Source organism: Rhea pennata, chromosome 2 (assembly GCF_028389875.1).
Source record: "Rhea pennata isolate bPtePen1 chromosome 2, bPtePen1.pri, whole genome shotgun sequence".
Lineage (NCBI taxonomy): Eukaryota > Metazoa > Chordata > Aves > Rheiformes > Rheidae > Rhea > Rhea pennata.
The window spans coordinates 150594143-150619397 of record NC_084664.1 but is presented as its reverse complement, the minus strand read 5'-3'; the positions used below and the strand labels follow the sequence as shown (position 1 = coordinate 150619397).

The following is a 25255-nucleotide window of genomic DNA, read 5'->3' as shown; positions in this document are numbered from 1 at the left end:
GTGCTCATTGATTTTCATAGTATAATTTTCATTTTTTAACAGCTCACGCTTCATGTTAGAATATTAGAAAAACAGCTTGCTTCCTTAGCTTGAGCAAATAACTTAACTCATAGCACCATGTAACTTTCTGCGTATTCCTTGGCTAAAAAGTTATGCTTATGTACCTTTAAGGAGAGGCTCAAGAAACAAAGGCTCCAAGTCCAAAGTTAAACAGGAGTATTTAGCTCAAGCTGCCTCCTTGTACATGTATCATTAAATACCTCACCAAAAAATTGTGAGTGTGCCCCCCATGACAGGTTTCCATGAATCATCAGCTTTCTGACACACGCAACATTTGGGCTGACATGTCCACGTTGGGACTCTGCCACAGGCTGACTTTATCTGCAATGTTGTGCAAAAACGGGATTTCCAGGCCACGGGTCAGGAGGAGCGAGCTGAAGGAGGGGAGGCAGACGCCAATGCAAGTTGTTCTCTGCAGCACTCCTCAGATGAAAAGGCTGAGCTTCAAAATTAAGCAGCAGGAGCTACACAGGTTCTTGTCCCTGAGCAAATCAGCCGGGATAAATCCCAAGCATGTGAACGTGAGACCCAGAGCAGGCACCAAGTTTGTTTTTGTTACGCTCGGTAAATGCCAAGCGAGGAGCGTTGCTGGAGTGGGCGCGTGTGCTCAGCTCACCTCCTTTAACAGGCAGCATTTTGCTGAAATCAGCAGGGAAAAGTGGGAGCGAAAAAACCTCAGCACTGACTGCAGGATGCCCAGAGGACTGCACAGACTTGCTCTGAAGGGATTTCTTTAAAGGTAATTTAGAGGTTGTTACCTGGAGCCAACCCAGGGTGTTGACTCACAGGCAGCAGCAGATAAACTCGCGCTGGACCACCATGCTCTTGCCGCAGATGTGTGTCCCTCGAGCTCACTGTGCCTCCTAATACAGCACAGAACAGCAAACCGGCACTGCTTTCAGCTTGCTGTAAAATGTCAGGCTGTGGCTGAGCAGTGTCAGGACCAGGTTTTTGTGCACGACGAAGATGATGTGAACAGCGAGGTAGGGCGACTTTGCTGGGTTTCCATTCCGGTTATGTTCACTGACATACATGCGGCGACATGTTCACGTTACGATGTGCACCTTATGCAATGAAAGGAAGTAGTACCAATGACAGCCAAAAAAATGTATGGTGACTGGAGGCTTCCAAAATCAAAAAAAAAAAAAAATGCTGGTGACAAGCATGAATCTTAATTCACTGTCACATTGTCGGGCGTTGGGGGTACAGCAACAGCCCACCAGTCACATCTCTCACACACACAGGCCACAGAATTCCTCTAAAACCAGATTTAGAAATTTATCTTTTAAGCTTACAAAGGTAGAGTTTAATCTTACTTTAAAGTAACCTGTAATGACCACTCAATTCTTCCCTTTAGAAGCTGTTCAAGCATGCAGTTACTTTCCCTGCCAGGCTGTAAAGATTTCACTCAAGGTTGAATTTGTTTAACTTTAGCTTCTAAATCCCTGGACTTTGTTATGCATTCGTCAGAAAGTTACAACAAAATCTTGTCAGAAATCTGCGTAGATCTCTGAAGCAGAGGCCAAATCTCAAGCATATCATGGATCAGCCAAATAAACAACAGTCCTTACGTTCTGCTTCATTTTTTAGCCCTCCTTGAGTTGTCTTCAGAATTTCTGTTCTACCTAAAATCTGGATAGGAGAACTACACGCCGTTCCAGTTACAACCTTGCTCCCCTGTTTCTCCTGCTTTTTGTACATCTCAGGTTCAGAGTAATAGTTACTAGAACTGTATTGCACTGAAAATATAAGCTGGGAACTACTTGTGATGGTCTCCTACATCCTCCTTTGAGTCAGTCCTTTCCACTCTCAGCATCGCCTCATACCCCTAAGTACAGCCTGTACTCTCACTTCCTAGATGTATTATCCTCTATTTAGCTACAAGAAAACATACCTATTTCTGGACAATGGCCATTTAATGGAGTTTGACTATTTGTTTACAGTTTTGTCTATCCATAGAGTTTGTAGGCTTCATTAGCGAAGATTTCAGATTGTTATGCCACATTTACATTCGTGTTAATTACGAGAAAAATCAGACTATTTATTTTGGCAGTTCTCAGGCTGTGAGTACCTCCTGTTGCAACTTCAGTGGTTCCTGCATGTGGCTACTTCACAGTTTCTGTCAAAGTATATAAAGTACGAACTGCAATGTCCATACAAATCTTTTCTCAGGTTCTGACATGCAATCCCGGCATCTGCATGGGGCTCCAACAGCCTTTCCTGCTTTTGCAAGCAGCCAGATGCACAGCACAGATAAAAATATTAGCTTTCTGTAGGTTTCAGAGAACTGAGGAGGACTTAGAAGGTACAAAAGCCTATTTTAATAAATGGCATGACTCATGCCTTAAAAACTAGGCCATCTTCCTAACGGGCTCGCTCCCTCCCACAACTCCAGTTCCATGGGATTTTTTTGCACTGATAATTTGTGTACATCTCCACAGCGGTGATTAATGCCTCTCTGACCATATGAAAGCCGCGCTTCCCAGCAGGCCAAATCCAGCGACATGTTCCAGCTGCTCTGTGCATCCCCGCGAGCACGAAGCCGCCGCGGGCTGAGCCAGTCCCTCGCACCAGGGTACAGCCATTTCGTGCTGCGAGGGCAGCAGGAAAGCATCAAAATGCCTCCAAAAGGGTCTTTCCTCGAGATAGCTGGGGACAGCGTGTGTGTCTCTTCCTCCCCTACGCTGCAGGCCGCTTGCCAGCTTGCTCTCTGCCTCTTGCCAGCAAATCACTGGAAGTGTGTGTCCGCTCCAGCTCACAAACGGCTCAGGTGAGCCTGCAAACTTGAGGAAAAAAATCCATACTGGATCCCTTGGCCTTCGGCACGATGCCGCCCACCAGCCTGCGCTCTGCTCCCCTCCTGTCCTTCGTGCACACAGGCGCTACCGGCCGAGAAGAAACGACACTTTATTTTGCACTGCACAATGCTTTTCCCATTCCTCTCTGAGGCTTCCTGTTTTTCTAAAGCAAATCTGGCATCTGCAAGTGCGTTTTCACAGTGGCACCTATTCAGATGAGCTTCCTTCTGCACATTGATGGGTTCCACCTGCTCGGGGCTCGAGGAAGGGGGGTGGTGTCCACCCTGGTGCTTGGCAAGCAGACAGCCTGCGGGCTGCGATTCCCCACACCGTACAAGCACCATACCTGCCTTTCCACCTTTTCTGCATGCCTATATGCTATGCAGACTACAGATAAACCCACCCACAGGTATAACTCTGTGAATCTACTCAACCAGCATTTTTAACCCTTGGCACGCTAGTGGTATTACAATGGTCCCGTTGTCTCATTTTCTCATTCAAGGATTTTGAAACAGACACTGGATCCGTGTCTGAATTGCTCTGCTTTCGGCTGACCCCGTCCTGAAATCGTGGAGCAGATCCTAGCACTGAAATATGAGATCCACAGAGCTGCTCCAGCTCATTGGAGGTAAAGAAGAACCTGGTAAACATGTCCGACAAGTGACAACCGTAGGTCCAGAAAAAAAGCCGCGATGTAATCAGAGAATCATGTCTTCTGAGCTGGTTCCCTGAAACGTGATATATTCGAGCAGTGCAAAAAAAGTTTAGGCAACTTTTACACTGTCTTTAAAGGATCAGGGTTACAACACACAGGTGCTAAAAGTTCCCTGCTAACCGAAATATACTGAGCAGCCCGCTCTTACCGAAGTGGTATGCTCTGCTCGGGGCATTAATGCTTTATTTTAGCTGCCTTAAAATATATAAGATGATAAATGTTTCCATTTATTTTTTGTCTTTCCAGTAGGTCTGCAGCCTATCTGCAGTCTCTTTTCAAAGACACTCTTACTCTAGGACAAAAAGCACACTCGTTTCAGCAGTCCTTTCAGTTTGTATATGAGGACTTACTGTCTTTAATTTAGCAAGTTTACAGAATATAGCCAACAGCTTTTCTTTGCCTCCAATTAAAGCATGGAAAGTACACAGGCTGTGGGCAAGGGAAGCAGAAGATGAAAAGGCCTGTCTGGGTATCTTTTTCATGTTGCAGCTGTTAAAAACTGAAACCCATTCTCTGTCAGAAAAATAGAATTCAGTATTTAATATGAAAAGAAGCCTTCATATGCTATTTATGTAACGCATCAACATGCATGGCTCTTTCAAAAAAACAAACACATTCCTTCCTGTGTGCAAGAAGAACGCAATGAAAAGCTGCTATAATAGAAGTTGAAAGACTGTACAGTCTCATGCAAACTTCTTATTATCTTACCTAGTAGGAATACTAGGGCAAGATCATGGAAGATGGCAGAGATGGTGGTTTTATTTGTAAAATTTGTAAATACGCCCAGCTGTGGTGGGCGATGTTACTGTCTTCACGCGTTCGGAAATGCCAGGGAAGAATAGCCACAGAAATAAACAGGCTGTTGCCTCTGCACAGCATCATCTCCGAGGGAAACAGGCTTATGCTAAAACCAGAGTTGTCATGCAACTGTTGCTTGAATTCAAGAACTAGCTAAAAGTTTGTATTTTACTGAGAGAAATCATGGCATCGTCTGCAGAAACGAGACATTACAATTTTAACATCAAGTAGCATTGAATGAATACTTGGATATTTTGGACAGCTGGTGTGAGCCAGGTATTAGAACAACTAGAAAAAAATATTTTAAAAATCTGTGTGTTAACTTAGGAGGAGAAAACCTATGATTAGGACTCATTTAATCAAGGACTTATGGGATGGTTCAATGGCATGTATAAATTGAGAGCTGCAGTTGATATTTCCAAGAAAACAAAAAGGAGTTCCAAAGAGATATCTAAAACCAAGAAGAACTGTATATTTCACATACATGGCTATTTTTCACTCAAGAAATAAAAAAAAGTAAATATAACAACATATAAGTTAAAATTTACAGAAATTTTAGATGAGAAAAAGGAAATTTTTCACTAAAAGAGAAATAATATATTTTTAGATATTTCATCTACTTCCACAATTGTACTGAACCTTCATCTGCATCATGTATCTTGACAATTAAAATTGAACACAGCATTCATTTTGCTAAGGGAAATTCTGTTGCATAAATAGTATAATTAAATACGTGTTTTAAGACTCTTTAGCAGAGACAGGGAGACAGCCTAAGTCAATATTTACTGTTCTCACTAAGTCACTAAGAGATGTTTGTTTTCATCTCTGAAAGCAATTTGCTGATAAAAGGTTAACTCTTGCAAGGTGTTAAGCACCTGCTTCTGTGATGAGCCAGCAGGACATGCACCTGCCTTGAACTCACAGCAGCTGGCCAAGTGCAATTAGCTCAACTAAACTATTTTAAAGCTGAAAGGTATTTTAACTGGGGGGAAAAAAACGCATCTACATCATACTTGAGGTATCTTACCACACATTTACTATCATTATAAATAATCCTAGCTAATCTAGCTAGTGCTAAAATCCTAGCACTAATAAAATGTTTCACATAAGATATCTGCTAGCCAGTCATCTACAGAAGAGGATTTTCTACCCCTCAGTCATTCAGGAAAGCCTGGGCTGGTCTAGGGATGGGAGTCTGAATTTTAACTCCCTTGTTTATTCACATAGCAGGTAGGGAGCAGAGTGGAGAATATAGCAAACTGCTTGTGCAAAATGTGCTACATGCACAGACCATGGAAGGTGCTGGATGACAGTGAGAGGCAGCATGTTGAAGAGGAAATAATACAAAGCACATGCACTCAGTAGCAAGAAACAGCTTGGAAAATACGAACAGCAAAAGAGACAGAATGTGACCTGGCACAGAAGCAAGAAAGCTGAATGCTGCTGCTCAGGCACGCGCTTCTTGCAGACTAGAACTGGAAAGCAGTGCAGGCACATTGCATATGTGCTGTATATAATGCAGGAGAATCGCTGTGTATTTACAATCTGCAAAATACTAAAAAGGATTTCAAAATGCTCTATTTTAAGTTGCTGCCACAGAGCAAATGCAAATGTTCATCTTGCAAAGCGCAGGTGGTATCCTAAGGATGGATAAGTTCCTCTTACCAGTACTAACTAGACTTAAAAATGGAAATTATTTATTGCTTCAGATTCCAGACCTTGAACCTGTCTGTAACATGGGCAGGTATTTCTTTATACCCTCTGCTTCCATATGTAGCGAAATCCTGGAGGAGGTCAGGACTTAGTCTATCATGTCAGAGATACACTGCTGTTGGGGCTGCAGATGCAGCACGTGCTGTAACCAACAACTATAAGCCAGAAAATAATGCAAGAAAGAGCCCTGTGGATACCCTCCTTCCTGCCTGGATGTCCCAGCGTGTCCGTTCCCAGAACAAGCAAGGGCTGTGACCGGGTGTAGGTGCTCACGCTGTCCTCTGCCTCTCCAACCCATCCCTCACTTTAGGCTGAGCTACTCTAGAGTTGACAGAGAACTGTGCTAGTTTGTTACTTCTCTTGCTGCATGTGAATTCTGACGGCTGTAGCTAAGCTGCCCTAGTATTTGCAAAAGAAGATGACATGGGAAAGGTCCCTTCTGCATGAAGAAATTCTTATGTGTAAATATTACAAAGCTTTATGTACCTCACCTTCCTAGAAATGGGCTTTCATACAGCTGAAAAATGTGTTCTGTTCTCCTTTTGTTGTCCTTGCTCTTGCTGAATCCATGTGTCCATGGTTATAATTTCTTATAGTCTCTGCTCTTACATGTTGGGGAATATAATTAGTGTTGACAAATGCCAAATAGCTACTGGCAATTACAGTGCCTACACAGGCCTTCAAGTGCAGTGCATACTACTCTCCTACCTGTTATTTTTTTATTCCATAGTACCTAGGGGGATCAGCCCATAGAAAAGGACATATGGTTTCTATTTGTAAAAGCAGTGACTTGTGTATCATGATTTGTATGTGTCAGTGCCATTTTTTGAATGGAGCAGTTCAAAAGTCTTAATTGTGTTTCATCATTTTCGTGTATGGCAAGGGAAATGCGTAAATTTATATATGCTCAAAGAGATCAGGAAGATTATTTTTTGAATGGAAACATTTGATGTTTTGTACAGCATTTATACAATTCCTCTTAAACCAATGTTTTCCTTTTTAAAATTAGCATCACTGCATGTTTCCTGTGTGAAACCTGGTTTGTGTCTGACCAATTAAAGTGAAGATGAATGTGACAGGAAATTGCTTTGAATATAGAACCTCAGCTGCAAAATATAACTTCTCTGAGTAGCTGAAATGAAAGTTGTTATCTCCAAAAATAAATTGAACAATACAGTATTGGCTGGAAAATTATTACTGACATTGGCAACTTGATACAATTACTCCTATTACTTTCTGTTGCATTAGGTAAAGGAATAAGCAAGAATTAGTAAGAAGAGTAGGGTAAGCTTTATTTTATTCCACATTGTGCTTATCAAACAATACTGCTAGCAAAAGATTGCCTTTAGAGCAGGGAAATGTTTTATTCTCTACTTCTGTTGAGAGTCTTTCTGCTGGTTCTGCCAACAAAGGAGCCAGTTAGTGTCAAGAAGCATTTTGCTACTGATGTGACATACAAGATAAAGGGAACATAGTACAATAAAATGAATTTACTGTACTAAGAGGTAGAAAATATCATTTTTATGTTGGTAACTGGCCCTAGAATTCTGCGAAATGTTGAAAAGGAGAACACCACTCTTGACATTTTCCAGTTTCTACCTACAGTTCTGTAGTGGGAGCTCCCCTTTCTAGCTCCCTTATTCGAGGAAGCTAACTTAACATAAACCTACAAAACGTACAGGTAATACCCACCTGCTAAAAGTGAATGCCACACCAGCCCCCTGTCAATTCAGTTTGTATGTTCAGCAATAACTCCTAACACTATCAGGACAGAACATTTCAGCAAAATGCACAGGATAACGAAATCCCTACTTAGAAGTGTACACAAAGTATGGCCACTGATAAAGACAAATCTCAAGGACATTATTCAGTTTTATTTTGATTCCAACTTCCCATCAAAGCAATGTAAAATTCCCATTGAGTTTCCTTTGCCAAGGTGAAAGCTGAGTGAGAAGCTCAGGGTACCCCCCAGGGCAAGAAGGCCACTTCCTTCAGCAACCAGCTTATTCCCATGGCCCCTTTTCTGGTCGCTTCAGGAGTTCCAAGTCTCTCTCTAACAGAGTGCTTTGCTGCAAGAGGATGGACAGCGTATAAAACTGTGCAGAACAGGCCAGGCCAAGCCAAGCAGGCGTGAGGGGCAAGCACTGCACCAGCAATCCCACCAGAAACCCTTCTTGACGGGGACAAAATTATTTCCCTGCCAATGCACACTGCTGATCATATGCCTTAGCTAATGAGAACAATGCTTATCTGCAGTAAATGCCACTTGCTGATTTTCTTAGCTCTGCAAAACATTTTAGTAGCAAAGTAAATCCAGATTGCACCACATATCAAGTCCTGACTTCAATTCTTCTACAAAAATCTCAACAGGACTGCAAATCTCTCTCCTCTTTCCTCCAATCCTTTTTTTTTTAAGTTTACCTCATATAATACCCAGAAATTGCTCAAGTAAAAATAGGAATGAAATCATTGCTGCTCTAAAGAGGAGGGGAGGAACACCTTCCCTGTCCATCAAGTTCCAAGCAGTTGGCACCCTATAGATCATAGGAAGCATGGAGGTAATTATAGAACCAGAAGCTGATCGCTGTAAACATTCAGATGTTGTTCCTAGTAATTGGAAGCTAAAGATAATGTGAGCATGATTACAACCATGAAGGAACTCCTGCTCATTTATCTCCCCATCTTTCTCTATGTAGTTTATTCCTTAAGACTAGGTTTTCTCACCAAATAGCAGACTGACAATCAAGCTGATCTATCATCATGCACGTTAACAGCCTGTTAGTATTGCAAATTGTTTGTGCTCTGTCATAATTAATGTAGATTTGACAACATTCAGGTCAATAGTATCTGATTGTGCATTAAGTAACAGGGCTAGCGGCTTCTGCTAGTTTGTCCTTTCATCTTCTAGCAGCCCCCTTGTCACACCCACAGGCACAGCCTCACATTTATGTTGGAAAATACATGGTCCAAGAAGCGCAGCTTGCACTGCAAACAGATGATAACAAAATATAAAACAGTCTTTAGTACCATTGGTGTTCATTTCTTTGGCCTTGGGGCAGTACAGTGAGAAAATTATCTCCTCCACTCTTACGGAGTGAGTTCCTTGGTGAAGCTGCATCTGCCAGCCACTTTGTGCTGGACCATGAACAAATACTAGATTCCCACCTTAGAGAAATTAAGCTGTCAGGATAAATATAAGAAGTTATTTTCTTCAGTTGCATTCACTGCTGCTAACACATTCTCCACGTTAATTACTTACCACATGTGTAAAAATGTTGCTTTTAAGCCACATACTTACATTGCGATCTCAAATCCTAGCTTTCTTCTTCATTTGAGGTAGAATTTTCAGCACTAAGACTACATCCTTTTGAAGAAAACATCTTTTACTAAATAAAGCTGACTAGACTTGCATCTCAAACTGTTTAGAGCTTGACATACTTGACTAGACTATTACAACCAACAAGACCATGTATAGCCACTGCACATGATTCTGCTTGAAGAAAACGCTACATAAATTGCAGCTTTTGCTACTTGACCATGAGTTTCTCACCATGCTGTATAATTCCATGTTCCAGAAGTCTGCGGCCAAGCTGCTCTGCTTCAGTCCTTGTTGTGGCCTCTCCTTCTTGGATCAGCCAGTCGATGAACTCCGATGCTATGAAGGTCCGTTCATACTTGACTCCTTCCTCTTCCCTGGCTTGCAAAAGAGTATTTTCAGAACTCATCAGCCTGGAACAGGGTAGGGGTAGGGGAATTGACAAAGAAAATGCGTCTTCAAAAAACAACTCCAGATCTAGTCCAGCAAATCTCACTGATATAAAGCAAACAGATGCAAACCTTTCATTGACTTATTAGGTCTTTCTTCAAGCTAACAACCTAAATTTCAGGTGTGAATCAAAATCAAAAATATTGCTACTAACAGTTTAGTCAAGAAATTTAGAATTTATAGTCCAGAGTAAAGTTCATGGTTTTTGTCTAAAAGAAACCAAGGTTTTTCAGGTTACATGCTGTCCATATTTAGTTCTTCAGCTGCTCTAGAAATTAATGTATAATCATCTTTGAAACAAACTAGCCTAAAAGTATGACCTTGTGACTACTGTGTTCAGAAATTCCTAATTAGTTTTTACAGTTAGCCGGACAATGCTCCTAAGTCATTTAGATGCTTTTGAAAATTATCCTTATAAGCTTTAAAACAGCTGCATAAAAATTCTAGAGGGAAGAAAAAAAAAAGGTAGTTCTGTGGTTTGGGTGACTGACAAATATTTGGCCTCCAAACCTTGGTGATTCAGTTGCAATCGTTGGGGTTAGAGACTCGAACACATTTTGACATGTGAGCCTCAGACTCTGCCTCAGTTTGCTCTTGTAATACCGGAGCAAGAGTACTTCAGAGAAGCATTATGAAGAGTCTCTTAATCTCATAGCATTTGGCATGTATATAGCTTAGATAAATACAGTAATATAAATTCTTCTACATCTGAGTAACCTAAATAAAACACTATAAAAACTAAAGGAAAAAAACCCTCAATATTTTGTTAATACAAAAATAAGCTTGACAGTCTGAAAATTAAGAAGAAATCATAAATGCTCCCTTTTAATACAGTTTCACACGTTTTGGTTAGAGAAAGAACAACATAGACTCTTTCTTTATTAATTTCATTATTATTCATATTCATTCATTATAGGTTTATAAAAGGACTAGTTTCTTTACCCCATACAAGGCTACAAGTCTCCTTCCTTCACCAATTACTTTGAAATTAGGGGCACAATTAAACCATAGCATGAAGATTTGGCAAGCTCTTAATCTTTGTCTTTCTCATCAAGAATTACAATTTCGTGTAAATTCATACATAAGTCTTAAACCACTAGTATGTCTATAATTCAGATTATTACAAAGAAATTATGTTCTTGTCCACTATTTTTTTGTCTTTTGTGTATCTAAATCCCATATAGGATGGAAAACTGGAAGATAATATTTTCCCATCTTTCTTCTGGCTCTTTGTGTGTCTAACTCGAAAAAGCACAAAATTTAGATGGGCTCAGCTGATTTTATATTCCCTCCAAAAATCTAGGCCTAAACTAGAAAGCAAGTTTAGCTTAGCTTGGAATATGATGCGGAAGCTTAGCTGTAAAACGATGCAGAAGCTGGCACTGCGCACACACTGAAGTTGGAGTGGAAAACACAATAAACATGTAATACCACCTCCTTTGGCAACTTCCAAATTCTGAAGTCAAAATTTGGAAATCTATGTCATAAGAAACCAAGAAAAAATTCATTGTAAATTACAATGAACATATTTGATAGCACCTGGTATATTACTTCACCCCAAAGATATATTCCATTAACTTCAACAAGGGCTGACCAGCAGCCTTAACTGACTGGCTCTGACCACCAGGCAGCAGATCACGAAGCCAGTCAAGAGCTGCTCTGCCACAGCTGGAGACCAGTGGCAGATCCAGTGAACTGTTTATTAGGTGTTACTGTGTTAATGCCAACACTTCAGAGCTGAGTAAGAAAGGAGAAAGTTAAAATTAGTTGAAGTCAAGGATGAGGCCAAAAGCAAGAATATGTGCCACTGGGGACAAGATATTGACTCCAGAAGTCTTGCTAAGTCTTTATACTTTTTTGAATTTTTATTTGCATGTGTGTGCATGCAAGACTTCGCTTGTCATCACACACTAACCTCATGTAATATAGAGAGAGCTCTGAAGGACCATCTTTAAATGTGTCTTGTTTACCAGGCTTTTCGCCTCCCAGAAAAAAAATGCAAATCCAAAGCTCATGACACCATCTGCTGCATGGTTATCCAGAACCAGTTACCCAGACTCAGCAGGCACCACATCAAAAATCCTTAGGCTTGTGTTAATTGTTCTTTGATAAGTCTATAATTAGTTGACCAGCTCATTGAAGTGGCAGATAGAAAGCTCCTTTTGAAAGAGATGTTAATCATTTGATTTTTACAGAGACACAGAAGAAATATGGAAAAATATCAAGTGGAAAAACACTCAGCTTGACATTTCACACCCTTCTGCATATGCCCAGAATAGAATTGCAAAGAGTTTGGACTTGTGAATAAACAGACATGACAAACTGACAGTTTAACAAACCTAGATACAGGAATCTATAGACTTACATCGCTAATGGAAGTAAATCAGTGTAACTCCACTGCTGTCAACAAAACCATACCAATTTATATCATCCAAAAAACTGGCCTTTCATCTGCCAAAACTGGAAACTCTAACTCTTCCATTTTCTTCTCTTTTCAAAAAATATTAGGTCATTCATAACAAAACATATTCTTTGCTAAAATGTGTTGTCCTGCCTTAATAGAATGTATTTAGCCAAATGCTGAAATTCAAATTCTTTTCAAAAGAAAGTGTTTACCTTGTTTAATCTAAATAACTGCACCAGATGATAAATTTGAATTAACCACTGACAAGGTAAAGTGAAAGGGATTCAAAAAATGCAGACTCAAAATTATCTGAATAATTTCCTGAAATTAAAACCATAAATCCACACATCTTTCAGTGAGAAATTTGGCTGAAAATCTCAGTTGCAATCCATGTCATGAGTTGACTTTTAGCTCCTACATCTGCTTGCACCAGAAGCACAACAGTTCTGTATGCCTGACCAAAACCTAGTGAGGATTGCAAACATAGTCAAAAGAGCATGTCAAGCACAAATTGAATTTTTACAAAACCCAGGAAAGGTCTGCCTTAGACTCATTTAAGATTGGCAGTGAGGGTTTTGCTGAACAGGAAATATGCTTATCTTACACTCATTCTTGGTCAGCCCTGTATGGCATGAAAACTGATACTATCCCTGGCTCTAATAAACCATTCAAGAATTTTTATGAGACTTAAAGCTGTAAGAAAGCCGCTAGCTTTCATCTCTAGTTATAAACATGAAACTCAAAGGATGTTCATAGAATGGATTACCAAAGTCTGCATTTATCTGTAGGGAACCAGAGTTGATTTATGATTTTCAGTGCAAATGAAGCGAGAAAACAGTCAGAAACCATTTCTAAATCTTCTAATCACACAAGTGTGTCCACTGAAGTCATTCACAATATTCAAAACAGGTGGAGGACATAATGCCACAGAGAAGAACGCAGAGCACAAAGAGTTCTACGGCCATGTAGAAGGGAAATAGGGGAAGGAAGCTCCTCAGCTTAGGGACAGACCTGATGTTCCGGTGTCCCAGGGAAAAGCACAGAGCACTTGCCTTGAACAGCTAGCTGAATGCAGGGAACTTCTCACCCTCCTGCCTAGTGCTTTCCTCTGTGCATTCAGCAATCTCTTGATCCTCCGAACTCACTTTGCTCATAAATAATCCATTTAGGGTAAAAATCTTCACAGAATGATGTTTGATAATATGTCCCCAATTTCTGGCAAGTACAAACTATATTGGATTCTGAATGTAACAGTACTCCAACTCAAATGTGACAGGCGAAGAAGAGCAGAAAATAGTATGATAGGCATCTCAGACTAGCAAAGCCTCATGAAGATCAGCAAGAACTAAAAAGTTTTGACAAAGATTTACAAACATATGCTGGATTCAGATAAATTTTCTTTGGCAAGTTTCCATCTCTCTTGGAGATGAGACCTACAAGTCTTTTGATAAACAAACTGAATATACTCGTAAGTGACTTCATATCTCTGCATGAATACTATAGACAGCAATCAGTGTCCTAATATTCTTTTCTCCAGCTGTTGCCATTTAATTGCTATTTTAATTATGCTGAATTAATATTTTATTTCTCAACATCATAAGCAAGATACAGCAGACATATTACACATATACATTTCATCATAGAACTTCTGTGCTAGGCTGACTTTCAGTACTTGGTTTTGAATTTAAAATGTATCCAATGAAATTTTGAGAATGCTGCTACTAAGCATGCATGAACAAGAGTCATAATGAAATCAGAATGCTCTACAGACTGGATTTGCTACAATAGGCAGGGCGAAACTCAAGTAGCCCTGGTATGCATTCTTATCTCTCAAGAATATAAAATATTTCCAATGAGCCATGGAGAATTTTTACTAGCTTTGACTATCATAGGTTGCTTTTGAAACACCATGCCTTTGTAATCTACACTATATTTAGCATTCAGGCCTGGGTTTGAAAATCTCTGAACTCTTTAGATATGTTGGGCAGGAGCATCCACCTTATGAGGACGAGATTATATCCAGATAAAGGTGTTCCTTTAGGCATTAGCTTCTTTCCTCAGGTGGGAATGATCTATACTGTTATAAACATTTTTCTACTCATCTACCTAAGACGAACTGGACTCTAGAGGCTGGTCTGGGGATGTTTCTCTACTTTGAAACACTAGGATAGAAGCAGATACCCTGACACAACAGTGTTTTTCCTACTGTGGCTCCTTCCAGGCATAGGGCTGTTATCAGCCACACCAATAAAAAATGATTTTGCTCACGTAAGCTACAAATAGACAGAAAGGCCTGCAGTTGTAGACACGTCAGTTGACTGTTCACAGCACAGGCTAGGCCTGCAGGTACTAGGTGTTGACGGAGTCTGAAGGAGCAAATGTTTTGCTCAGTAAGGCACAAGGGATTTTTGCAATTGGAGATTCAGTTGCTGTTCCCCAGTGAATCCAGTGAAGGACCTTTTCTGTAAGGGTATTTTCCTGTGTTCTAACCAATTTAGTTTTACTGTAAATACTCACAGCCACTGAGTCTCTGAGGAGAAAATTTCCTCACTGAGGTAATTTTACCTGATGGGTGGAACAAAAGGAGTGGCATTTACAATTATTGTTTTATATTTCAGTTTAATTGCTCTTTCATCAAATTGTCCTTCATATTCTTCCAATCTTGAAAACAGTATCTATCACCAGCTTTTAAACATGGGATTGGCCTGATACTGTGACAAAGTTTCACTAAAAAATACAAAGTCTGCACAGATCTTTCCACTGATCTCTTGGTCTTTGTACAAGTAGGAACTTTACACATCACACAAGAGTATGAAAGCACTTTGCAAACTTACTTACACTACTAACAAAGGGTGCTTCTGTTTGCCACTGTCCAGAAGACTGGATGGATGCAAGAGAATGGCATCTTGACTACGAACATAGCAGGAAGACTCTAAGGTTAATGAGATGTAATGTGACAATAACATTTAGAGAAAGCAACTGGGGCCTCAATTTTCCACTCTTTTTGCCTCCTCAGGAAAGACTCATTTAATCTATAGAACCAGGAAGTACAAAGTTCATTTGGATCACAAACCATTCAGCTTAGAAAGCAGTGTATCACTACGGATTTCTGCTATAGGCAAAAAATAGCACTTCGTGAATCTCAGTGATGAACCTTTGTCATTGCACCAGATGTCCTATATTTCAGAGGTCATCCGTCCTTCAGTCCTGCCACTCTTCATACACCAACATTTCATAAGGATTCCTTACCATATATTCTTTTATTTTGGTCTCCCACTGACCCAAAACATCAAACCTAAACTACATGTACACTGCTGGCCACAGCGGAAGCAGCTCCACGCTTCGAGGACAGGGCTGCACTCTGCAGAAAGCAAGCAGCAACATGAAGAGACGGCGAGTGTTTCAGAGGTGCTTCCAGCTACACCCCCAGTCACCTGGCAGGAAAGTCAACTTTGAACAGTGGATTTGGCAGTTTTCCCCAGCCCTGCCAATCTTCCATATCTGCCCTCTTGCGTGGGTGAAGCAGAATGGACCAGCATTGCTCTGGGAATCTGAAAACCCTGGGACAGCTGAGCAATAGGGGGTCTTTCGAGGTAGGGTCATGCTATAGTTTTAGCCTTCTGTTTAACATCTTTCTCTGTGCAATTATTAATTTTTGCTTTATTCTAAGAGAGAAACAAAATTAATCCAGTCATGTGATACCATATCTCTCATGGCTGCTGTAGACTTTCTGCTCTAACAGCATAAGCATGTGCTACATTAAGTCTAGAATAATACTTCAAGCTCTTTGGTAAATAATATATCACACCTGTTGTGTAAATATGCCAACATTCTCTGCTTCATTCTATGTTCACTCTGCCTGAAAGTACCACGTCACAATCCCTACATCCTGAACAAAAATGTCATTAGTTATAGATTTGACAGTATCGTTGAACTGCCTAGTTTTTTGACAGAAATAATCCAGTGGGATATTCAGTATCTCAGCATAATCATCTATTTCAAATCTTAATTAGATATTCTTGGCTGTTCTGTTTTTCCAGCTACTTTTAACATAATCTTTCCGATGCAGAAACTCTGCAGAATGGAGCAGTGAAGATTAGCTTCACTTAATATTTAAATCGTATCTGCTGGTGAAGCCATAGATACGGCATCTCAACAGACATGTAACCACTTGTTCAGTACATTCTGATATACTAAACTTTTAAGTCTTGTGATTACAATTTTACATGGAAAATCATTCATTAATAATTATTTTTATTGGTGGAGAGCAAGGGCTTAAATACACATTACGATCTAACATAGGATGGATACACAAGACAGAACAGAAGAAAATGCAATTTCATTTTGAAGAAAATGCTACAAGTGAACATTGTGGAACAGAGAAAGGAAAATAGGAAAGAGAAAGAAGGGTGAGAAAATAAGTTATGTGATTACACAGAGCCATTACTACATGATTTGGAAGTCTCTGACTACTCAAAAAAAGATTATCAACTATCATTTGCCTCCTATGGTACCATTATCAACACATTATGGATAAAACATGCAACATACTTCTCATAGAGTCTCTGTCCTCTCATGAACACCTTCGCCTCATTATCCAGTGGAAATGTCCCATCATCCTTTCTAAAGCGGTAAAAGAGTTTGGCATCCTTGAATTCTTTATGCTCATCACAAACTGAAATATAAAAAAGTATCATAGTGATGTTAAAGAGCTGAGAATACATCTAGCAGGTATCGCTGGTGAACTTCAAGCAGTGTATTTGGAGTCTAACCCCCAAATTTCTTGGCCTATGATTGTATTGTGTTCTAACAGAGGATGAAAGCTGGAAGATAACTTTTAGATAGATAACAGTATTTCTTTTTGAGGGAGACAGGTATTCATCTCTTTAAGTAAGCACTGCAATAAGCATAAATACCAAAAGTCCATCCATTTGTTATATACTTGGAAATCATTTTGATGAAAACAGGTAGCTGGTTTGTTTAAAGACGAGTAGGATGCTCAGTAATTTAAGGAATGACTAACTTCTTAATGTTACTCACATCAGTTAAGCAATGCTGTAGGAAACCTAAGACTTGTTGCAGAAACAGTTAAAAGCAAAGTCTTCTACCCCATAAATTGTCTCAACTGCTCTGCCATGCCAGCTAGCAAATGGAAGGTACAGCAGGAGTATACTGAGAAATGCTAAATAAGGATTTATAAGAGCAGCTGATGGAGGATTCCTGTAAATGTCAGAACAGAGCTACAGCAAGGGCATATATTAAGGGAGATGACATCCCACCCGAACCACTCTTAGCAGAGCTGTCAGCCGACATGCATGGGCTCACCTTCTGCGCCATGGGCATTCGTGTGGAATGGGAACTGGTACTACTGTCACTTGTCACTGGAGGTGAAAGGATGCTCTGAGCACCTTGCAGAACCTGACTGAACCTATCTGAATTTGCCCTAAGTCAAAGTATACCTGGCAAAGAATTTTATTACTTTTGAGTGCAATACAGGAAAATTCTCAAAACCACCAGGTCTATATGTTTACATATATATATACACATACATACATATACATAAATTTTTTATGGAAATGACAGCATGCAATAGGATTCTAAGGTGGAAACAATTGAAGGTTGTTAAAGTTTTAAACAGGCATTCAGCAATAAAACATCTATTGCTCAATTAAATTAAGTCACTCAGGAATTCATGCAACTCCTCAGTGACATTTTCTCAATAGAGGATTAAGCAGTCAGATTTGAATACCCTATAATTACTTTATTCTTTAACTATCTACCGTGATTCCCAGTTTCCATAACAACCCAGAATTTTAATTTAATAGCCAAGCAGAAGCTGTAGAAGTGGCACTCATTCAGTATGTGCATTTTCTTCCTTTAATTAAGGCATTGTTAATGTATTGCTGATAGCACCAGTATTGATGCAGATACAATGACCTCTGTATAAAGTCAACATCCATCAGTTAGCAAAATTACTCTATTTTATATTAAAAAATAAACATATGCTAAATTTTTTTATATATATATAATCAGTAATACCACGTGCTTGAAATAAAGGGCTTGGATCTTCTTTGCTTCTGTGCTTTCACGCCTTTTTGTGCACCAAAAGGCAACTAAATGCTATCACTGATTTGGCAGTCTGCTTTTGATAAGTGCAAACTGTTATTCAGGAAGCTGAATGGAATAAGACCGAAACAGACAGTAAATTTAGGATAAAATTAATCAGGGTACAATTTGACAACTAACTTTCTTGCAGCTGTACCAGCACAAATGTTTGTGCAGCTGGTGTGAGGGATGGAGCCGGAGAACTAATCCATGTTAGAAAAATGATGTTTTTTTGCCTGCTTATTTTTCAGATATATTTTTCAGCTAGAAGGGAAGGAGGGGGCTGCATGCTGGGATAAAGGAGGGTGACTGCAGCGAGGGGGACCCTGCTGCAGTGGGGGACAGGGCCAACAGCCGCTACCTGCAGACACAAGGCAGCAACACGGTCTCCTGCAGCTTCACCTCCCCGCACAGATCTGGGGAACGTAGTTTGGAACCTCCAGGCTCCATTTTATACCTCTCTGTGTTCCTCAGGACATGGGGGACCTTGTGGACCAGCACAGTGCAAAGGATATGCTCCCGTTGGCACTGGCAAGGGATCTGACCTGTCCTATACGTGACCAAAGAACAGCTCCCTGGCTGTTTCACTGCAGTCAATAAAATTCAGCTTGGAACAGTTGTAGCAGCTGATATTGTACTTACCATGATGGATAATGCTGTGATCCAATAATTTCTGCACAAGTTTAATTGCTGTCTCGCGGTCAGAGGCCTCTTTATGGTCAATCAGCCAATCAATCAGCTCTTTGGCAACAAAGCAGTTGGGATATGTCTTGAGGTGGTGCCTTCGATCTTTAATGACCTTTTCTTCATGCAGTCTGAGCCTGTGGGTCAAATCACCTTATGAATATCCTTTGCAAAGGATCTGTGTAAGTAGCAAGATGGGAAAAAGTTTGGCAAACTTTCTCAGGCCTAGTTCACGAGAAGGGCTTTGCAGCTTTTGAATGCAAGAGAAAAAGTTTGTTTCAGACATGCAGTGGTAGGGTCTGACTGCCAAACAATCCACACGAGCAATTTGTTATAATTTTAAACCCAGTACATGGAAAAACTGGTTTTCTCTCCAGTGGAAAAGTCTAAAAAATGAAGAACAGCTCAAGATTCAAAACACATTAAACTGTTTCCTGTATGTCAATTAAACTGTCAATAATTTGGAATTAATTTTCCCACCTTACCACAAATACGTTCCATGTTGCTCTTTTATTTTACAGTATTATCACCATAGATTCTTTTGAACTTCATTCACTTTTTTAGCTGTACCTTCTTCATTGGTTGGGTAACTGCATTTTGTCTCCAGTTGCACAGCTAGCATAGCATTTATGATTTAAAATTCAGTCGCAAAGCTGTTTCAACACAATGCAATCTGGCACACAAAAGTAGCCTCCTATTCTAAATGAACGGAAGCTGATTTCTCACTCTGGGAACTGTGTGTAAATGCTATCTGTTTGCTGGTCATGAAGAAATTTTATTATCAGATCTATCTGCAAAACGTCACCCATAATCTTAAAAGCAAGTTAGGTAGCTGTTTTTGAGACATCTGTCTCAGAGTGCAAAATCCTGTTTGGAGAATCACTTTGCTAGTGAGTAAAAAGTTCTGGGGTTCCTCATCTTTATTTTTAGCCATTTTTCTAAACCAATATCCCGTGTAACAACCCGTTTATCAATAAACCAATGGATAGAAAATTTTAAAAGTTTTCTGCATTCTTGTTTATTACTTTTTCATTTTAATCAGCAATCTTAGTAATTCTTTTTTAACATGTCTTGTATATACGATGCTTATGAAGAAAGCACGGAAGCCACAGCTCCTGGGCTCCTATATCACAAACAGAAATGTTGCCATTATTTCCAAGTGCCCACCATCTGACTTTGTAAATATTCTAACTTCAGAGTTGTTCTGAACAATGTTATAATAATTCGACGGAGGTACAATTATCTCTGTTTTCTAAAAAGGAAGTTGCTGCAGGAGAGTATTAACATGAATTTCAAAAAGCACAGAGTAGGAGGCCAGCCATGACACCAACTTTCCTCTCAATGTGATTCCAGTATGAAATAATTATTTTGCTTTGGAATCAAAAAAAGGGAAAATATTTGGCCAAAAATTTAAAGATAGTATTATTTGGACATTAGGCAAGGCTTAAGTAGGCCTCTGCCTAATAATATCTATAGATAGGAACAGAGCAATGTTTCTGTTTTGCAGTTCTTTGCCTTGAACTACACTGGAACGCCCAGTCTGTGATATGAATTCAAAGCCAGATTTGCAAACATCATGAAAAATGAATTCTTTTATATTAAAAACACGGATAAATCAGCTTAGTATTCTGGAAAGGAGTACTGGTAAATATCCCATGCATTGTGAAATTCTCTGAGCTAAAATGTCTTTGCTTAAAACATATTTTCCAGATGTTCTCTAACAGCTGTTGTTACACTTAGAAAGAAAGGCCTACACAGTTTTAATTATAGAAATGCAATTAGGAGTATTTTTCACTGAGTTTTACATTTAAAATATATTTCAGGTTCTATTAATGTTCATCAAGTCTCATGTGGCACAATACTCTGTACGAACAAAAAATATGGAAAAACATATAATATGTCTGCAAAAGATTAAATCCATCTTTGAGACACTGGTGAAAGTGTGAATGAATAGAGCTAATCTGACACAAAATCTGACCAAAAGGGGAACCGTGTTCCATCAAATTCTTTGTACAATCCATGTGTTAAAGTGAGCCAAGACTAGCTTGGTATCTCATAACTGAGCAAATAGCCAAGAGTACTAGAACTGGGATTTATGCCTTAAATTCTGACTGAAGGTTTTTCTACAGTGGGTGGACTTACACAGAATGGACTTACACAGAATCACAGAATGGTTGAGGTTGGAAGGGACATCTGGAGATCATCTAGTCCAACCCCCCTGCTCAAGCACGGTCACCTAGAGCACATTGGACAGGATCGTGTCCAGGTGGGTTTTGAGTATCTCCAGAGAAGAAGACTCTACAAGCGTTTTCCTTTTAGTTCTTTTAGTTCTTTCTCATGTCAGAAGATATGAGATCCCACTATAACCTTTTTCCTCACTCAGAGCTTTTGTAGGGACTCTCTCCAATACCTTTTTGCCTATATTCCTAAGACCAGCAGAAATTTCATTACCTTAATTATCTCCTCCCACTTGCTAAATTGTGCCCAAATTTGCTAAGATGTTACAAAATCATTAAGCCAAACAGAGCATGATCATGTAAGCCTCAAAAAACTAGGCTGAAAATCAAATCTATCCATAGTTTCCAAATGGAAGTGGGAATTTATTCTGCCATGTATAGCAAAACAACCATGGATACCATGGAATCATTTCCAGCTAACTAACTGACTCAGAACAAAGAAGAGAAAGGGAATTCAGGTTTTCTCTCAGGTAGTGTACACTGCTCTGTCTAAGTCAGGGCTCCTTCACCTCTTTGAACCTGCTAAAAGAGAAACTGTATGGAAGAAAAGTAGTTCAATAAACTCAAATAACATCTAGTGTAAACTACAAAAAACCCTCAGATAAAGTCACTGAGCTTATATTTCTGTATATAAATCAAGTCTGGGCAGGAATTCAAAAAATGTATCAGTGTTCAGCCATATTTATCAGGCTGTATCCTCAAATCAAATGGAGATGAAAAGGGAAAAATGTAATAGCAAATGCTATCACACACACTGGAACCAAGAATCAAGTGAACTGGTAAATTCTTTTACCTCTTGGCATTTAGAAACAGGCCTCTCACCAAAGACCTTGATGGCTTTTCTTTAAGCAGTGTTAATCATATTTTGGCAGCTAGTGTGTATTATGACTGGAAAAGACATAATTTGACATCAATCATACTTCTCCAGCTATAAGAAGTTTTTCTCAAGAGCTACTTAGGAAAATAAGTTCACTGACAAAATCTGACCAGTCTGAGAGGAGACGGGATGGAAGAGAGAAGGTGAAGGAAGAGGAAAGGAGAGGAAAGCTTGATTGAACAAGCCTTTAAAAAGTCATCCTGGTTTCTACAACTTTAAAAGCTTAACTCCAAAAAACAGTGTTGTGCACACCAGTATATTATCACTCATATATAATTCCATACGTTACTCAAGATTACAGGATAGATTTTGCACTGGGAGCCACAGTCTCCCCTACCTGGAGAAAACAACATGAGAGCTAAAGCATTTGAGTGATTTCCTGGCACAGGCATGTGTGACCCTCTAATATTTACAAATTGATATCCATGGCTCACATTCCTGCTTACAGCAAATAAAGGCAGTCTGTATTTGCATGCATGCATGCTGGAACAGTTTTCTTGGGGGCTTGTCTAAACAGGAGTTGTTCCTAATTAACAACATGTACAAACTCTTTCTCCAAATAAAAGTGCACGGACATGGCACTATGCGCTCCAGAACAATGCGCTCCTATTTCACAGTAAATTGTATTCAGAGTTCATCAGGAACAACACTATTTGAAGAGAAGCTGTTAGGTGTTTTCTATACCAACTGTCAGAAAAGCTATGATAAAGGAAAAATAAAAAAAAACTTTGCTTAAGAAACCAAGTTAGGCACTAACTCAGGAAGAAAGAGCTCTCTCAGCTACCTAACGCTTACTTTATGTTTTCTGTTATGGAAATTATATATCTAGAAGTTTCTTGCACCTTTCTTTGAATCAGCTGGTAAGGATTTTGCAAAGGCAGCAGCTGCACAGGAGTCTAAATTTTCTTCTAAAGCATATAAAAGGCAAATATGCCAGATGAAGACAATAATGATGTCATTAACTGGACCATGGTCCAAATATTTCACCTGGTTACTTCTTTCTATTAAGTCTAGTAGTTTGTTTTTGACGAACACATAACTTGCCAAATGCCATCCAGTCCATCTAAGCATCAAAACACAAAAGAAAGACTTCTTTTCTTTGTAAATTTCTGAAAATTTTATCTGTCATTCAGTAGTACATCCCATACTGTCCCTAAATTTATCCTAGCAAAGCTCAGAAAAAATGTGGAGGGAACAGTTTGGTTCTGACACTTGATAGACAATATAGTATGCAGACTCACATATTGCGCTCACACTCATTTGCTTCCCTTAAACAGTCAGATCCCTTCCTGAAGCAATCTTACATGCACACACACAGAATATATCATTAGGGAAGTGCTTTTTTTATTATTTTTAAACGAGAAAAGAAAACTTCAATGAAGAGAGAATTTAAGGTGGCCCTGGCCACCTTCCTTCAGCTCGCAAGTGATCCTGCCATTTCACATCTGGGAATATTTAACCCTTACATGGGCTCTGGGACATTCCCACTTACAGATGGGACAACGCTGACATGCTCAGATTCCTGCCTATCTGCAGGATCAGGATCTGAATAGAGGGCCTGGGAGAAAAATCTGAAGATGCACTTAGGGCAGGACAGCGCATGTTACTCATCATTTAACTTCTAAGATTTTATGACCTTAAGGTAAACTCTGAACAAAGCTACACTCGAGCCTTTAAAAGTTAATAGTGAAATGCCGAGGCAGAAAACATTGCAGATGGTTTCTGCCATCTTCATATTCATTCACACATTTCACATACTTGGAATTTCTGTCAGGGAAGGATTTACTTACATCCAAATAAAGCAAGTCACAATCCTCCTTTGTCACAGGGATATATGGACTAAAAACATGTATATTGCCCAAACAGCAGGAACTACTGGAAAGATAAGAACAATTTACGGTGGCTAAAGAGCACAATATTTTCATATTTATTCTCAAATTACAACTAAGGTGTTCCACTGGTAGGTAGAATTACCCCTTTCCAATTAAAAACCAGAAGGGAGAAAAGGCTTGTGCCTTCCTAGAAGTCACAAAGTTTGGTTGATAGAATATATACCAAGGAGTATATAAATAGCAGCATCTGATCTGTCTACAGCACAGTAGGTGCTTAGTAAAGCTGGCATTTTTAAAAGTGTCTTAGTGACTTAGAAGCGTAAGTCCCACTGATATTTAAAATTCACAGCTCAGCTGCAGACATAATACAATAAAAAATACGGGAGTATATGTTGGTGTTTTGGTGTACATAAACATACAGGAGAATGCAGAACTACATGAGATACCTAAGTATAATAAATTGCTTCAAATTAAAGTTCTGCCTCTTCATTGTCAGCAAAAAAAAAATGTCAGTGATGATATAAACTTTGTACAGAGAAGCGATCACGAAGGTACTATGCAAATGCAATGTGCACTGCTGGGACAAGCATTTCCAGAGAGGCTTGCCAACCCTCGACTGAAATGTCAGCGGCTAGTGGTTGCCTGTTCCTCTTTCTATTTATGCTTCAGCTCTGCCGTCATTTAGTTCTTCTTATTCACGGGAGCTAAAATACTCTGTAAAACATGGGGTCATACTGCAAAAAAAGGATGAAGATATCTCTGTGCTGGTGTATGTGGCAGAGAAGGAATTCTACCAGCTGGATGAGGGTTACAGAGGGTGTCTTCAAACTGTTCCATCCCTGCGTCTCGTCCTCACACGGATTTCTGGGTTTTGCCTGTAACCACATAGCCAATATAAGAGGAAGGTGCCAAAAGGAGTCAGCTAGAGATCGCACATAACCAGTGTACTGGCACACAAAGGACGCAGACAACTGTGAGCCCAAAGCTTTCAAAGAAGCTACAATGCACCAAGGCTACTGTGTCTTGAAATAAAACACTGTGACTGCCTCCTTTATTAAGTTCTTCTCTACATCTTATCTGTAAGTTCAGAAGGTAACAAGGTCAGTGATTGTGCAATTGAGCATGCAGAGAGACTTCCCTGAATGCCTTACTAATGTTGGTGGGGTAAAAGCAAGCTCTGGGAGCAGATATGTACATGGCCAGGGCCTAGCATGCAATTAGAGACAAATTAAGTCCAAGATCCAGACCTGCAGCTTCCATTGGGAT

The 25255-nt window shown here is 39.6% G+C and overlaps 1 protein-coding gene across 1 annotated transcript in view; it reads right to left on the bottom strand.

Annotated features, from left to right (window-relative positions):
- The window catches only part of DEPTOR (DEP domain containing MTOR interacting protein), a 74271-nt gene that overhangs the window by 28618 nt on the left and 20398 nt on the right, over window positions 1–25255 (bottom strand). Inside the window, exons 3-5 of the mRNA XM_062570574.1 lie at window positions 19002–19180; window positions 16806–16929; window positions 9635–9813 (exon numbers count right to left, since the gene is read on the bottom strand). Of these exons, the coding sequence (XP_062426558.1) occupies window positions 9635–9813; window positions 16806–16929; window positions 19002–19180 (482 nt within the window). The remainder of the gene's footprint in view (window positions 1–9634; window positions 9814–16805; window positions 16930–19001; window positions 19181–25255) is intronic.